This window comes from Mesocricetus auratus, unplaced genomic scaffold (assembly GCF_017639785.1).
Source record: "Mesocricetus auratus isolate SY011 unplaced genomic scaffold, BCM_Maur_2.0 Super-Scaffold_100691, whole genome shotgun sequence".
In the NCBI taxonomy this organism is placed as follows: Eukaryota; Metazoa; Chordata; class Mammalia; order Rodentia; family Cricetidae; genus Mesocricetus; species Mesocricetus auratus.
This window is the reverse complement of record NW_024429267.1, coordinates 60147878-60162495: the sequence shown is the minus strand read 5'-3', so window position 1 is coordinate 60162495 and position 14618 is coordinate 60147878. Positions and strand designations below refer to the sequence as shown.

Below are 14618 nucleotides of genomic sequence, written 5' to 3'. Positions count from 1 at the left end.
AACTTTCACCTTCCTGGAATCTGGGTGAATTATAGGACTGCTAGATGTCACCTCCCAAGAGCTGGCCCACAGTCCAGCAAAGAGGGGAGGTGTGGGCTCTGCTCCCACGGACGGCGCTTCTGTGTTATCCAAAAGTCTTCGCCCGACTTAAAGTCATAAAGGTTTTCTCTGTTCCTTCTCTAAGTTCTTAACCTCTGGGTTGCGCATGTGGAGCTACTGCCTTTCCTTCCTTTTTGTGTGTAGAATGTGATATCCACTAGGGTTCATTATATTCAGCTGTATCGTCGTTTTCTTGACAAAAAGGTGGCAGAGCTCTTTTGCTTGGATTGCATTGTTGAGGTTTGAGGATGTTGGGGAAATGGTTGCTGGGCAGAGCTAAAAGGTGCCCACATTCCCACGTTGGTACAAGCTTTGAGTTGTCTTCTGGCCCTGGGCCAGACGACAAGCAAGCAGGCTGTCACAGAGACAAGTTGACATGGTCCTGCTGTAGTTGCTAGTTGATACTTTGGGTTAAAATTAGACTTTCTTATGACCTTTGAGTGTTCGAGCGTAACTCCAAACAGCTGCGGGAATATGGCTTCTGCTGCCAGGTGTCTCTAAGAATAAATCACTCAGGCCTTGGCCTCCTTTGGCATCAAGCAGAAGGTAAAAAGCCAGTGTTTTCAGAGCAGAACGCCCCTCTGCAAAACCGGCTCCTGGATGACTGTTTCCTGTTCCTGGAAGATGTTGTAGGGAGGAATGGCAGGAAGGGGGCACAGGACGGACATCTGAACAGTACCAATAAGGGATAAAGGGGGGATCCCAGGTACCCTATCAAATACCCAAGGGAGCGCAGGATGACAGCCTTAGTTCCACTCCCATCCCAAAATGATAAAGCTGTTGCTTTCCCTTCCCCTGCAGCTTAGTTCTTCTGTTCCTGGAAACTGAGCTCCATGATCCCATAGATGACCGCCAACACCTATGACATTTCTTGGCGTCTCCCATCCTTACTTTGAGAAGACCTCTATGTAGGGGTCATGTAACTGACTCAAAATTGTGGAGAAGGATGAGGAAGTGTCTGTTGACAGTCCCAGCACTCTTGAGGGTTCCTCAGGTGAAGGAACCCTCTCCAACAATGACTAGCATGGTGAGAAGCCCAGACAGCTCCCACCTCCACCAGGAGTAAGGAAAGTAGGGCTTTTGACAGTGTAAGTCGATGGGTCTCATCTGGCTAACCCATATGATGATTAGGGTAGAGGGTGAAGCCACAGCTCCTAAGCCAAGAGACTTTGGACTCCAAGGAACCAAATATCTTCCAGAGGAGGAAGGGTAGGAGGGGGTAGATTTCCCCCACTCCTCTTCTATTTTTATTTTATTTTTTTTATTTTTGGTTTTTCAAGACAGGGTTTCTCTGATTTGTTTTGGGAAGCTGTCCTGGAACTAGCTCTTGTAGACCAGGCTGGCCTTGAACTCACAGAGATCTGCCTGCCTCTGCCTCCTGAGTGCTGGGATTAAAGGCGTGCGCCACCACCGCCCGGCTCCCACTCCTCTTCTATATTGCTTCATTACTTCATGCTGGACTCTTGAACTATGAATAGCTAAGTATAAGCACCTGGAGGTAGGCTGTCTTAGGTAAGATTTGCTCAGCTTTTTCTTTCTTGAGCCGTTCTAGCACATAGGCAAAACCTGAACGAGTCCTGAAGTTTTGCAGTATAGAGGAAAGGAAGTGATACCAGGCTTGCTTCTGAGTTCGAAGTGGGAAGTGCCTGAAATTCCAGTGGGCTCGGTGAGTGACTTAGCACTCCGTCTCTGTGTAGGAAATCTATGTTGGGTGCTGGCGCCCCAAGGGACTTTAGCTGTTTGCCCAGAACTCACATAGCTACTGCTGGGATAGAGGAACAAATGGCCCCTCCACAACATGCCCCCTTCCTTAGGCTCCCCCGTGTGCCTGGGTGGACTGGGCCGTGGACCTCTCCAAGCTGTTGGGTGGCTGAGTAGGGAAGAAAGTGACAAGAAGAGCACTTAGCCGAGGGCTGTGGGTAGGGCTGCTAAAATCCTAAGCATTCATGAGGCCCAGGCTTCCATTCACAGGGCAGTAACTATCAATCCTTGGAGCTAAAGGAGACTTCAGGTTTTTCCAGTCGTGACCCTCTAGAACTAAGATTACCAGACCTGGGAAGCTCATATGAATTTTCAGCAGCCCAGGGCCAGGTGCTAAGCAAGCCGCTACCATTGGCAGATGTAGGCAAAGAAGGAGGATCCACCTGCCTGAGTTGGGAGGCTGGAGATGAGGGCTTCACTGGGCCAATGCTGCTTTTTCCAGCTGGCGTGTCCGATGTTGGTTCTCCTCAGTTTGATACAGGGTATCTTTTCCCTCCTTGCTGCCTGCTTTTGTTGCTGTCCTACTGTGCTATGGGCACCCCTACTCTTTTTTCCACTCTCCAGTTGTGTGACAAACGGGAAAGCAGTCCATATCCACTTGTGGGTATATGCGGTAAGTTATTTGCTGAGTGCTTAGGGTGTTTGTTTATAGATTACTAATTTGAAGGGGGAAATGGGGAAATAGAATATTTACTTCAGGTTGTTTTTGAATGGTGGGTCTTGTGAGATTAGGAATTCATTAAGGTCATGAGATATTAAAGAGCCAATTGTAAGAGCAAATATAGTCCAGGCAAGGTGGTGCACACCTTTAGTCCTAGCACTCAGGGTGATGATCCCAACATTTGGGAAGCAGAGGCAGGCAGATCTGAGTTTGAGGCCAGCCTGGCCTACAGAGAGTTTCAGAACAGTCAGGACTACACAAAGAAAACTCTTGTCTCAACCAAAAGTGAGAGAGGAGAAAGGGGGTAGAGGGGAAAGACAGAGAAAGAGAGGGGGGAAGAAATAGGGGAAAAGAGGGAGGAGGGAGAGAGAAGGGGAAGAGAAAGAGGAAGAGAGATAGGGAGGGAAAGGGAGAGAGGGAAGGAGGAGGAGGAGGGAGAGAGAATAATATAACTGCTGTGGCCCAGGAGACAGATCCCATGTGTCTCTTTTGTCTTACACACGGCAGTCAGCAGAGGCCACCTAGACTGTGTCCTTACCCATTTGGATCTCTTTTATCCACTGGCCTTAAGTAAGGAATACCTGATAGGATTTTTAAAGCCCTGTAATGGGGGAATATCTGATAATATAAACCAAAATGTAGCGAGTCTCCACAGCTATGAGTGTTGGGTCCCAGACCTCAGGGACCTCTGTGCATTGCTTGTCAGCTGATAACCGCAGGTGCATCCTGTTCTCTAGTCCTGGTTTACAGCCCTGGCCTTGCCCCAATGCCATCAACATCTAGCACGAGGAAAACACGGACCCTTACACCTGGGGTTTCTCCACTGTTCTATAAGGAGGGAGGGCTGCTCCCTCCTTGCAATAAAGGGACACACGCATTCTCTTAGCACAAACGGACGGAAGTCTTGCCTTTTATTTAAATCTCCAGCCTTTTGCCCAGTACATTAGACTTGCTCTGTGGCACGGGTGCCACAATGAGCAGATCCTGATGTTGGGTTTTAGAGCTGCATGGACTGGTTTCTTGCTAGGTGAAGTTTAAGAGGCTGTTTCAGGGCCCTGCATTTCCTATCACATCACAATTTCTTCCAGGGATGCTCCCAGAAGCAACAGGGGGGTACATTAGGTGTATCAGAAACCATTCACTGTTGTGGGGTCGGGAGAACAAAAAGGGGTTAAGATCTGGGGCTTTGAAGGCAGACTGCAGTGTTCTAAGCACCTAAGGAGATTCTCCCTCCAGCTTCTTGGTTCTCGTGGTTAACAGGGGCTGTAATGTATAGTTCTATTTTTCCACCTGGGGTGTCACCTCCTTAGTCTGGTCTAGTTGCTGTGGTCAGGGGATCTTCAGAGGTTGGAAGGTATTGTTAACCAGTGTCCAAGAGCACCCATGCAGATGTCCACTTGTTGCGCTGTGAACCCTTTTATCTTTTGAGACAGGGTTTCTTTGTGTACCCTTGGCTGAACTGGAACTAGCTCTGTAGACCAGGCTGGCCTCCAACTCACAGAGAGCTGGCATTTTTGATGTTTCTTGGGACTGTGATCACTTTTCCTTCCAATTAGATACCCCATACCCCACCAGGAATGGCTTTATCCCTCTCCCCATTCAGGGTCCACCTCTCTGTAACTGTTTTCTGTTTAACAGGTGTTACTTGTTGCAGCCTCAAATCCTTAGCCTCAGGGTTGGGTAGTGTGATGCAACAGGGAATAGCATGGGTACAGATAACCAGATTCTGTTGAAAAATGGGCAAATATCAGTGGCCTGAACACACATCTAATACATGTTTGAAACCATGTTGGCCAGTCTGAAAGGACCCTGGGCAAGGTCACAGTCACATAGTTTTTTTTGTTTTGTTTTGTTTTTTGATTTTTAGAGACAGGGTTTCTCTGTATTGCTTTGGAGGCTGCCCTGGACTCGATTTGTAGACCAGACTGGCCTCGAACTCACAGAGTTCCATCTGCTTCTGCCTCAGGAGTGCTGGGATTAAAGGTATGCGCCACTAACACTCCACTCACAGTCACGTAGTTTACATAGCTGGGAACTGCCTCCCCTAAAGCCTGCTCATCTGGGGACCCTGCTTGTTAGCCAAGGTTGGTAATGGTCTGGTAACTCTAATGGTTTTTTGAGATTTATGCAAATGACTATTAGAAAATTTCTGAATTTTGATGTGTCCCAAAAGGAAACAGACCCTAGACACTGAACTTTTTAGAAGTTATCCATGATGAATCTTGACTCCCAGGCTCATACTAGTAGAGTCTTGGCCATTTATAATTGTACAGCATGTGTAACAGTCGACTCACAGGATGGAACCCATCCGGCTCCTTTTTGCATCTGTCTTTGTCCCTCTGGCTCTGTGAACTTGTGTGAATTACAGATCATGGGAAATAATTGTAGATTTTGTGATCATGGTAAGACTGGAGCAGAAAACCCCCTATCACACAGCATGTGCTCAATGAGCTCAGTAAATGTGGTTCCCAGCAACTCTTCTAGAGCTTATGTGGTTTATACAGAAAGTGACTCATGGCAAATTAGTGGGGTTTTTTTGCTTTGGTTTGATTTTGTTTTTTTTTTTTTTGAGACCGAGTTTCTCTGTGTAGCTCTGGCTGTCCTGGAACTTGCTTTGTAGACCAGGCTGGACTTGAACTCACAGAGATCCACCTGCCTGTGTGTCTCATGTGCTAGGATAAAAGGTGTGCACCACCGCCTTCCAGCCAAATCAAGTGTTTTGAGGAATGGTGGCAATAAATGTTATTAAATGGAGCTCTAGGGGACTTGGACCTGACTCCTGTGGCAGGCACAAGATAGCAACATTGCACTAAGAAAGACTAAAAAGGGAAACATAGAGATGGCAGGGACCTGAGCCATGGTTAGGCGGGTCAGCCTCTTCCAGGGACTACCCTGGCTGCTGATTGTCCACAAGCTGGAGCTGCCCTTCAAGGTGAATGTGGGAATGTGCATAGAAAAGGGGACATTCCTGACCCAAGACTTCTCCTTTTTTTCTTCCATCTCATTGTAAATGAGACAAACGATTTCCAAGATTCTTCTAAAGTCACTCCTCGGCTGCCTCCTCAAGCAGTGAGCTGAATCAGACATTAAAACAAAAACTGTTTTGTTGTTGTTGCTGCTGTTGCTTTTGGTCAGGAGGTATATTAACAAAGACAGGGTGTTTCCCTTGCAGGACGTTGTGGGAGAACTCTACTGACCACCTATGTTCACAGAGCCTTCTCCTTGGCAGAGGCTAAAGAGAAATAGCTCTTGGGTTTTACAAGTTGTCTGCCTCCATTTGAAGGCACATGCAAAATGACTGTGCGTGGAGTCTTTCAAATAGTTGGTCATCCCAATTCTAGATAGGGAGGGTCTCAGGTAGGTCATCAAAAAGGCAGATAACTTCCTACTTTATTATGAGGGCTCACTGCCACTCACCCACGACTTTATAAAATTTTAAAACTCTAAAAGGATAGCTTTTTCAATCTCTGTTCCCAGTGCATGACCCAGTGAGACTCACCTGGGTAATTATTTCTCTACTGGTTATAAGGAAAACAGGCACTGTGGGTTCAACCAGGGGTCACTGATCCAACAGCAACTCTCCTGTCAAGAGTATGCCACTGGGTTTGGTTTTACAGAGGAGCAAATGCCTTTTGTGTAAATTGTCGTGTGCTGTTTGAAAGCACTAAGAAATTGACTGGGGGGGGTAGAATTTGACCCTTCTACTTCAGACCTAACCATGTGTTTGCCTCAAAATAGCCTCCAAAGCTCATTTTCCTGAGTCAGGATAACCATTGACACTGTGACAAGGAGAAAGAACAATAATCAAAGATTAAAGGTATTATTTCATGATACATGAGCTACTTATGCTCATTCAAAACCAAAAGTATGGTCATGGCAGATCACTATGTACTGTATGAAGACTGTCTTGTGGTTTTTGTAATACCTGGAAACTTACCAACCCCATTGTTTAACAATAAATATATAGATAATAGTATATATGCAGATTGAGTTTAGTTTTCTTTATCAAGGTAGTGTTATATCCCAACTATCTTCCAAGCCAAAACCCTGCCATCTTCATGACATCAACTGGGCCTGCTTGCAAGATTGTCATACCCAGGTTTGGTGACTGTTGATCTGTTGATATCTATGTCTCATAAGATGGCTGTATATTTTTCTAGAATGGAAAAGAAAGCAAGAAGGCTTAATAATGTTACAAATGTCTGACAGATTATATAAGGTAAACAAAAGGCCACCGTTCAATACACCAGTGTCAAACCTATGTTTAAAGAAATGGAGTTACTGGTCTACACTCTATGGCAGTTACAAGGATTGGCTTAAGAAAAATGTGTGACTACCCAGAGCTTTTGGGTTCTGCCTGTTATTCTGTGATACATCTGCAGGGATACTCCCTTGGGGATCTGAGTCCCACCTCAACTTCCTAGCTATAAGGTTCTACTAATTAGTTCCCTAAAGAGACAGTATTAGTTATTAAAGTAGCTTATAGGCTGAGATTAGATAGTCTAGCATTTGCTATCTCACAGAAAAAAAAATTCTGTAATTGCTCAGCCCAGAAGGTTGGGTGTTTCAGTCTGTTAGAACCTGAAAGAAGTAGGTTCTAATGCCAGCAAAGGAATATGTTCATCGTCAGAACTGGGCATCAAACTTCCTCCTCCCATATCCTTTTATGTAAACTTCCAAAACCACAAGGTATGGCCTTGACTTAAGGTGGGCCTTCCCACCTCAAATGATCCAATCAGGAACATTCCCCACAGCTGTGCCCAGTTCTTCGGGTTTTAGTTGATTTCATATGTAATCAATTCGACAATCAAGTTTAGCCATGCCCAAGGGAATAACCTGAGGTTTCTTGAAAGGTGCAAATGGAGCTCTGAATGGACCCAGTGGAGGAACTGGAGCTGTTCTTGAAGATGTGGGCTGCAGCCCACTGGAGAGGCCCCAAGAGCCTGCCTTGTAAGAGTTTCCCTCTCTCAGACCAGTACCAGCCCAGACTCTGCGCATCTCAACAAGCAGCAGCCAGAGCTGCCATAGCCCCTTCCTCCGACAGCCATTGGTGTTGAACTCTGAGTGGGATTGGAGGAGTATTGAGGAGAGTTAGACAAAGGAAGTGAAAGCTGGCTTTCTAAGACGGCAGCCTCTTGTCCCCAGAAAACGTTTTGGAGAGGAATTTCAGGAAGGTATGAGGGCAGGTATCAAAACAGGAAGAAAGGGAAGGACCCAGGGGCTCTATAACACACACAAGTCAAGAAGACTGCTGGTCTTAGGGTCCCACCCAATCTGAAGGGTTAGAGCTTTTACTTCCCCTCTCTTGGCAGTTGGGTCATCTTCATGGAAGTTCAGCTCTTAGTGGGTGGTCCCACAGATGACCATCAACACCCCTGCTGCATAGGCAGCCCCTGTGTACCGCGGAGGTATTTTATGACTACTAGGGTTTGTGTGTGCCTATGCTTCTGTTTTCCTTAATGCCAAGGAGCCAGTTCCCTCTACAAGCCACCCTCAGTCCCTGCTACTGCTTGTCAGGCTTTTTGCTTTTGTATGCCCTTTTCCTGTTGGAGTTTCCCAGGTCCCAGCCAAGGAGCCATGAGACGGGATGGGTAAGAGAAAATTTCAAAGTAGTCTTGAGTCATGCCTCCATGCAGCAGACTTGGTGGGCAGTCTTGTATCCCTGCTTGCCTCTGTATATTTTTCTAGCAGTGGCAATGTGTTTATATAGCTCCATTCACAGACCAATTCTTAGGAATTTGTAGATTTGAAAGGTTTTCTTTTTAAAGTCACTGTTACCAAAATGGAATTTTAGACTGAAAGTGCTTGTTCAAAACAGACATACACAGAGAGAAATCTCTTTAAAAAGGACCATGTGGTATGAAGCTTTGTGTACTCGGAGACCCAACTAGTTTACCCACCCCTGTATTTGCTAAGCTACTAGGAACACTGAAAATATCAGGCCTGAAGGAACATTCTATAGTCCAGGCAACTCTAAAGCATCCAAAAATCCCTCTACCTAGTTGAACTCTCCCAAGACAGAAAGCAGATTAGCTGATTTTTTTTTCACTCCACCCACAGACCAGGTATGACCAGAGTTTGGAGAAGGTCTGTTTCAGACACCACATCACATAGACTCCACCAGAGCTGTAGGAAGACAGACAGAAGCACTCAGGAATAAAGTTCAGATTATTTAGCAACTTGGGGGATCTAGCCTTCCACCAGCCCTTAAGTGCTGAAAGAAAAGATAAAGGTTAGGGAGATGACTCGGTGGGTAAAGGTGTAGAGAGAAGCCTTTTTCTTGTCTGCCGCTTTGGTTTTTCCCCACCAGTCGCCTGGGCTCTGCCATGTTGTAGCCCCCAAATAACACACAAGACGCTGTATTAATTATGAAGCTGTTGGCTGTTTGCTTGCTTTCTTACTGGCTATCTCTGACTTAAGTATTTACCCCATAATTGTTGTTCTAAATATTTCTCTTACCGGAGAAAAGGTCTAGACTTCTTACCCCTATGCGGCTACATGGTGACTCCCTGTGTTTCTCCTACCCAGAGTCCTCCTCGATTCCTAGTCCCACCTATCTTCTGTATTGGCCAACAGTGCTTTATTGACATATACACAGGACTTCCCCATCATAAAGGTACTTACCACACAAGCCCAGTGACCTGAGTTCCACCTCCAGTACCCACATAAAGGTAGAAGGAGAAAACCGACTTCCCAAAGTTGTCCCTCTGACCTCCCAAAATCCTCGACACATTTTTTTTAAAGAGTGTAGAAGCTCCACTGGCAGAAGCTGGGCCAGCAGAGCCATGGAGAGTGACACCCAAAGAGCCGGGACCAATGGCAGTTTGCCTCCCGGGATGGAAGTATTCAAACAACTGAGATGGCTGCATGCCATCCATTGATAGGCGAACAGATAAATGAATGGATGGAGAGACACGGATGGGTGAATTGGTGAAAGGTTGGATTGGTAGGATGAATTGAAGATAGAAAGGGAGGGGTGACAGAGGGGTGGGCATGGAAGGCAGAAAGATCTAAGGCAGGAAAATAGATTTTGCATGGAAAGGTCTGCGGGTAGAAGGGCGGGGTGGGAGGAGCTCTGGCTGGGGAAAGGCTCCCAGGTGGTAGAATCATGGCCGCACAGAGGCCGGGCAGGGTAAATCCCATCTCTCCACACTGACCTGACGCTCAGCTCTGCTCTCCCGCAGGGAGTTTCCTGGTCCCCTACGTCATCATGCTGGTTGTAGAGGGGATGCCACTCCTGTACCTGGAGCTGGCTGTGGGGCAGCGCATGCGGCAGGGCAGCATCGGTGCCTGGAGGACCATCAGCCCCTACCTCAGTGGCGTCGGTACGTGGGACCCTTTTCAGTTCCTCTGACAGAGACTCGTGTGTTCCTGAGCATCACGGGTGTGCAGGCTGCTGTCCGTGAGCAGGGCCTGTGACTGGGTGAGCTGACAGTCCAGGGAGGGCTACCATGGAGGGCCCTGGATTCTAACCCTCATATGGAACCGCATTCTCCAGGGAAACTCCCACCTCGGGGCATCTCCACTCTGGACCTCAGCTTGAGAATTCTGTGAATGGCTGGACATAGCTGCCTGGCACAGAGGCGTTCATTCAGTCCCAGCCACCCACCATCTGGGGATGTACACAACTACCCCCTAGTTAACGTGTACCTGATGCTGAACGTGGCATGCAAGTGTGTGAGGTCGTTTCATCCGCACCACGACACTTAGGGGCTTTGGCGCATCATAACCAGAGTTTGGAAGCCAAGACGTCTATGCATAGTAGGTGGCCTTGCTTCCCGCCATAGCTCTTCAGAGTTATCCTCTGGTTCGCCTCCTCTGTAAAAGCCCAGGATCCAGGGCCATCAATGGCCACAGTAATTCTGGGTATCTTGCTAACCCAGCAAGGGGAGCAATTGCTCAGCAGCAAGGAAGGGTCAGCTCTGATAATGGGGAAGAAAGCGGCAGAGTCCCTAAGGAGCACTGACACCCACTTCTTGACCAGATCTCCCTGTGGTGGTGGCGATATCACTATACTCCCATCGAGACCAAGGTCAGCAGCTTAAAAACAGACCTGAGCGCTGCTGTGGAGACTAGCTTTCAGCAGCACAGCAATTGCAGAGACACAGAGTCACTCAATTTGACTTTTCTATCTGAGGGATTAAAACTTAATTCTCCAGGGCTGGCAAGCAGGGCAAAATGTAACTCTCTGGGGCCAGCAAAAAAGGGAAACACACACACACACACCACACACAACAGGTCTCGTTATTATCTCTCTCTCTCTCATTTCTTACCTTTATCCAGATGTATTCCTTCTGTGGCTTTATTTTTTCCCTTACAGCTTATATACCCCAGCAGAATCTCTCAAGCAATATAAAAACTACAACGTGGTCACATTCTATTCTTTAAGTGAATGGCTACATTGAATACAAGTAAAAATCACATGTTTTCCACATGCTTAAACATTTTATGTATTACAGGTGAAAAAAATTACTCCTAAGAACCTACATACACTCATGTCCAAGCAACTTGTTAACAGACTATAAGCAAGCAACATTCTTTCTCGGACTGTTCTTTTGCTGGCAAGCTGCATTTTACAGTTACAAAGAAAGGATCAATCACTTTGTTATTTAATCTCAAAAGGTAATCTTATAAAAAATCTTAAAAGGATCACAAATCTAAACTTTAGTATCTGACAAACAATCAATCCATCAACTCTACTTTCAGTCCTCAGGGTGAGTACCCACTCATCAACAGTTTTTTTATATCAGGAAGCTGAGGGCAGAGATGGGTACAAGGAATTATCACCTTTGATCACCAACCCATCCTAGCAAGAAAGGTATGAAAAACCAGTAATAGCCAGGCTGCTATTGCTTGTGTTCCCTGACCTCAGCGAGTCCCTCAACTATCAAAAGTATGCCTTTCTAAACCTTAAATTGTTCCCCAGCCATTAACAAAAGCACCTCAACCTACCCTTAAGTCATTATTTAAAGCTTTGTTTTAGCTATGATGCACAGTGAAACCCATGAGCACATCTCCCAACATTGATATTAAAAGAACTTGAGTTAGCCTAGCTTCTGGGACTCAATTTTTTTTCTTAATCATTAGCCTAAGCCACAGTCTATGTGGCTGCTCAAGAGAATCTCCTAAATTACAGCTGTGTGACACTTCCTTGTTTTTTGTTTCCTACCCTCTGCAGCCACTGCTTTATCAGGGGCAGGGACAACACTATATCCTGCCTTTACCTGTACTAATCTTCCCACTAAACGAACCTCTACCGTAAACCCTTACTATATTTGTTTAAAAATCCTTAATCATCAAAATTCTATTTAAACCAACACTGTTATTTTACAAAGTCATTGCTTCAGTTAAACAGTACAGCTTAAGAGGAAATCCTCTTCATGATAATCCATATGTAAAAATGCCCAGTAGAACGGGATATTTCTGAGATAATTACATTATAAACAGTAGGGATTCCCCCCACACCCATCCACACCATGCCACATACCAGAGGAAAAACGGCAGCTGCAAACGTGTAAAGGCACCACAGCCGCAAGAGATATTCTGGAGCCAAAGCCCTCAGGACCTTGCATTCTGGTGTGTGACTTTGCCTCTCTGGGACTCACCTATCATCAGTGCCTTGCGTTCGGTGGGCTGGACTCCTGAATTCAAGTGCCGGCTGCTGCTTCTCTGGTGCCTGAGTGCATGTGGATGCCAAGAGCTGGGAACAGTGTTCCCAAAGGCCAGTGCCAGAACACTTCAGAGCAACTTAGTGTCACACTCTCCCCCTGTCCACAGCGCTACCCTAGGCCCTTCACAACTCGAAGGCAGTGGGACTGGTCTCCAGACTTCATGCCTCTGCCATTCTCCATGCCCCCTGATAACAGAGTGATGAGTTTGGCTCCAGGGACCTGGTCTAAAGGGAATAATTATATCAGGCACATGGGTGACACTTTTCTCATGGGGTTTATATTCTGGTTCTGCTGGGTGGTCTTCACCTTAATTTCCTCTTCTGTGAAATGGGAATACCAAAGCCACATGTGGTGGCTTGAGTGAAAATGGCCCCCATAGGTTCACAGGGGGCACTATTTGGGAGAATCAGGAGGTGCGGCCTTGTTGGAGGAAGTGTCACTGGGAGTGGGCTTTAGAGTTTCAAAAGCCTACGCTGATCGCAGTGCCTCTCTCCCCCTGCTGCCCCAGATCCAGAGTAGAATTCTCAGCTACCACGTCTGTCTGTCTGCCACCCAGCTTCCTTCCGCGACAATAATGAACTAAACAAACCTCTGAAACTGTATGTGGGCTGCAATGGAATGCTTCCTTTTATAAAATTTGCCATGGTCAGGATCTCTTCACAGCAATAGAGCACTGAGTAAAACATCAAGCATGGAGCCCAGGACCTAGCACTTAGATATTGAAAAAAATGTATGAGAAGTTGGGGGAACTAGCTTTGAAAATGGGTCACAGACGCAAGGTTTGGTTAGAAAAAACATGGAGGGGAAGTATTCCTGTCCTGGGTGGCTGGGTGGTCCCATCATGTCTGTCCTAGGGGTGCTTATAGGTTGGGCTACCACACCTGGTTTTCAGCATGAGCTTCTTATTCCTTTCAGGCATTGCTAGTCTGGTGGTCTCCTTCTTGGTCTCTGTGTATTACAACGTCATCAACACCTGGTCCCTCTGGTATCTCTTCCACTCCTTCCAGGTGAGTACAGGCCTAGTCGTGCCAGCAACAACAAGGGGAGAGGATGCAGGCCTCCCCTCCAGGAGGAATGGGGGAGCTTGTGGGTTATAACCTGAAGGGAGCATGAGGGGGAGGCATACTTCCAAACATTCATTGGACTTCTGGTCCTGATGCTCCACACTCAGGGGAGAGAAACTGCTCTAAAACAAAGGAGCCGGGGAGGTTGGCAGCTGTCTGTGGGAACATCCAGTTCAGGCCTGCAAAAATGGCTCACACATCCACTAGCAAGGCCTGCTTGGAGCCAGGGTCTCATGGGATGGGTTCCCTAAGTGCAGCCCGGTGTTCTGTAGAGTAGCCTTGGCCCACTAGATAATGCCACTGGTCCCTGAGCTGTGTCCTGGGAAATGTGGCCATGAAACCAAGAGGTTGCTCAGACTGTTTCTATTAGTGGAACATTTTTGTCCTGTGACTCTGACCTCATAGAACCCAGAAGTGGGCAACAAGATGCTTATCTTAAAGCAGGCTTACTCCCACAGCACCCACAGCTCTGATCAGACTTATGTCTCTCCCTCAGTCCCTTTAGTACCTCTCTGAGCAGTTGGCCTCAGGGTATGATCCTTGACAGGCATCATTTAAGTTAATTTGTTTTTAAGTGCCAACAAACCCAGTTAAAACCACCGAAAGCAGAAGAGGGTTTCACTGTCTCCACCCTTACAGAGTCAAGGAGTCGTAACTGCCAAGCCTGAGTACTGCTAATTACTGCTTAAAGGAAGTCACTAGTGCCAGGGTCTCTGGCTCAAGGGCCTCAATAGCTTCAAGGCACTGGACCATACCTCCTCCTTGTCCCCACACCCATGGATGAAAGATCTGTGTATGCTCTTAAGGGTGTCCTAATGAGGAGTTGGCTTGGGCAAGCTGGAAGTGAGCTGTTTAACTGCTGCTTTCTTTGACTTGTTCTACCTTGAAGGGAGGGAGAAGAATCCATGAGCCATTGATAAGCTTTTTTTTTTAGTTATTTTTTTGGGGGGTATCTGGCTGGGCAGTGGTGGTGCATTCCTTTAATCCCTCGGGAGGCAGAGGCATTAGGATTTCTGTGAGTTTGAGGACAGCCTGGTCTACAGAGCAAGTTCCCAACAGGCTCTAAAGCTACACAGAGAAACTCTTGTCTGTCTCAAAAAACCAAAAACAATTTATTTGCCGATGGGTGTTTTTTCTGCACGTGTATCTGTGTACTCCATTAGTACAGTGCCCGTGGAGGTCAGAAAATGGCATCAGATCTCCTAGAACTGGAGTTACAAATCAATATTAGTGCCATGTGGGTGCTGGGAATTGAACTTAGGTCATCTAGAAGACATCCAGTGTTCTTAACTGCTGAGCCATCTCTCCAGCCCTACCATTAACAAGTTCTGACCATGCCAGCAGTGGTGCGAAAGGTTGGAG

The 14618-nt window shown here is 46.7% G+C and overlaps 1 protein-coding gene across 6 annotated transcripts in view; it reads left to right on the top strand.

The window, feature by feature from the left end:
• The window catches only part of Slc6a20 (solute carrier family 6 member 20), a 41249-nt gene that overhangs the window by 4072 nt on the left and 22559 nt on the right, over positions 1 to 14618 (top strand). For 3 of the 6 annotated variants that reach the window (XM_040740408.1, XM_040740407.1, XM_040740404.1), the window contains 2 exons: positions 9706 to 9846; positions 13108 to 13199. In XM_040740408.1, the coding sequence (XP_040596342.1) occupies positions 9732 to 9846; positions 13108 to 13199 (207 nt within the window). In that variant the 5' untranslated portion in view covers positions 9706 to 9731. The other 3 variants (XM_040740405.1, XM_040740406.1, XM_040740409.1) reach the window with 3 other exon arrangements.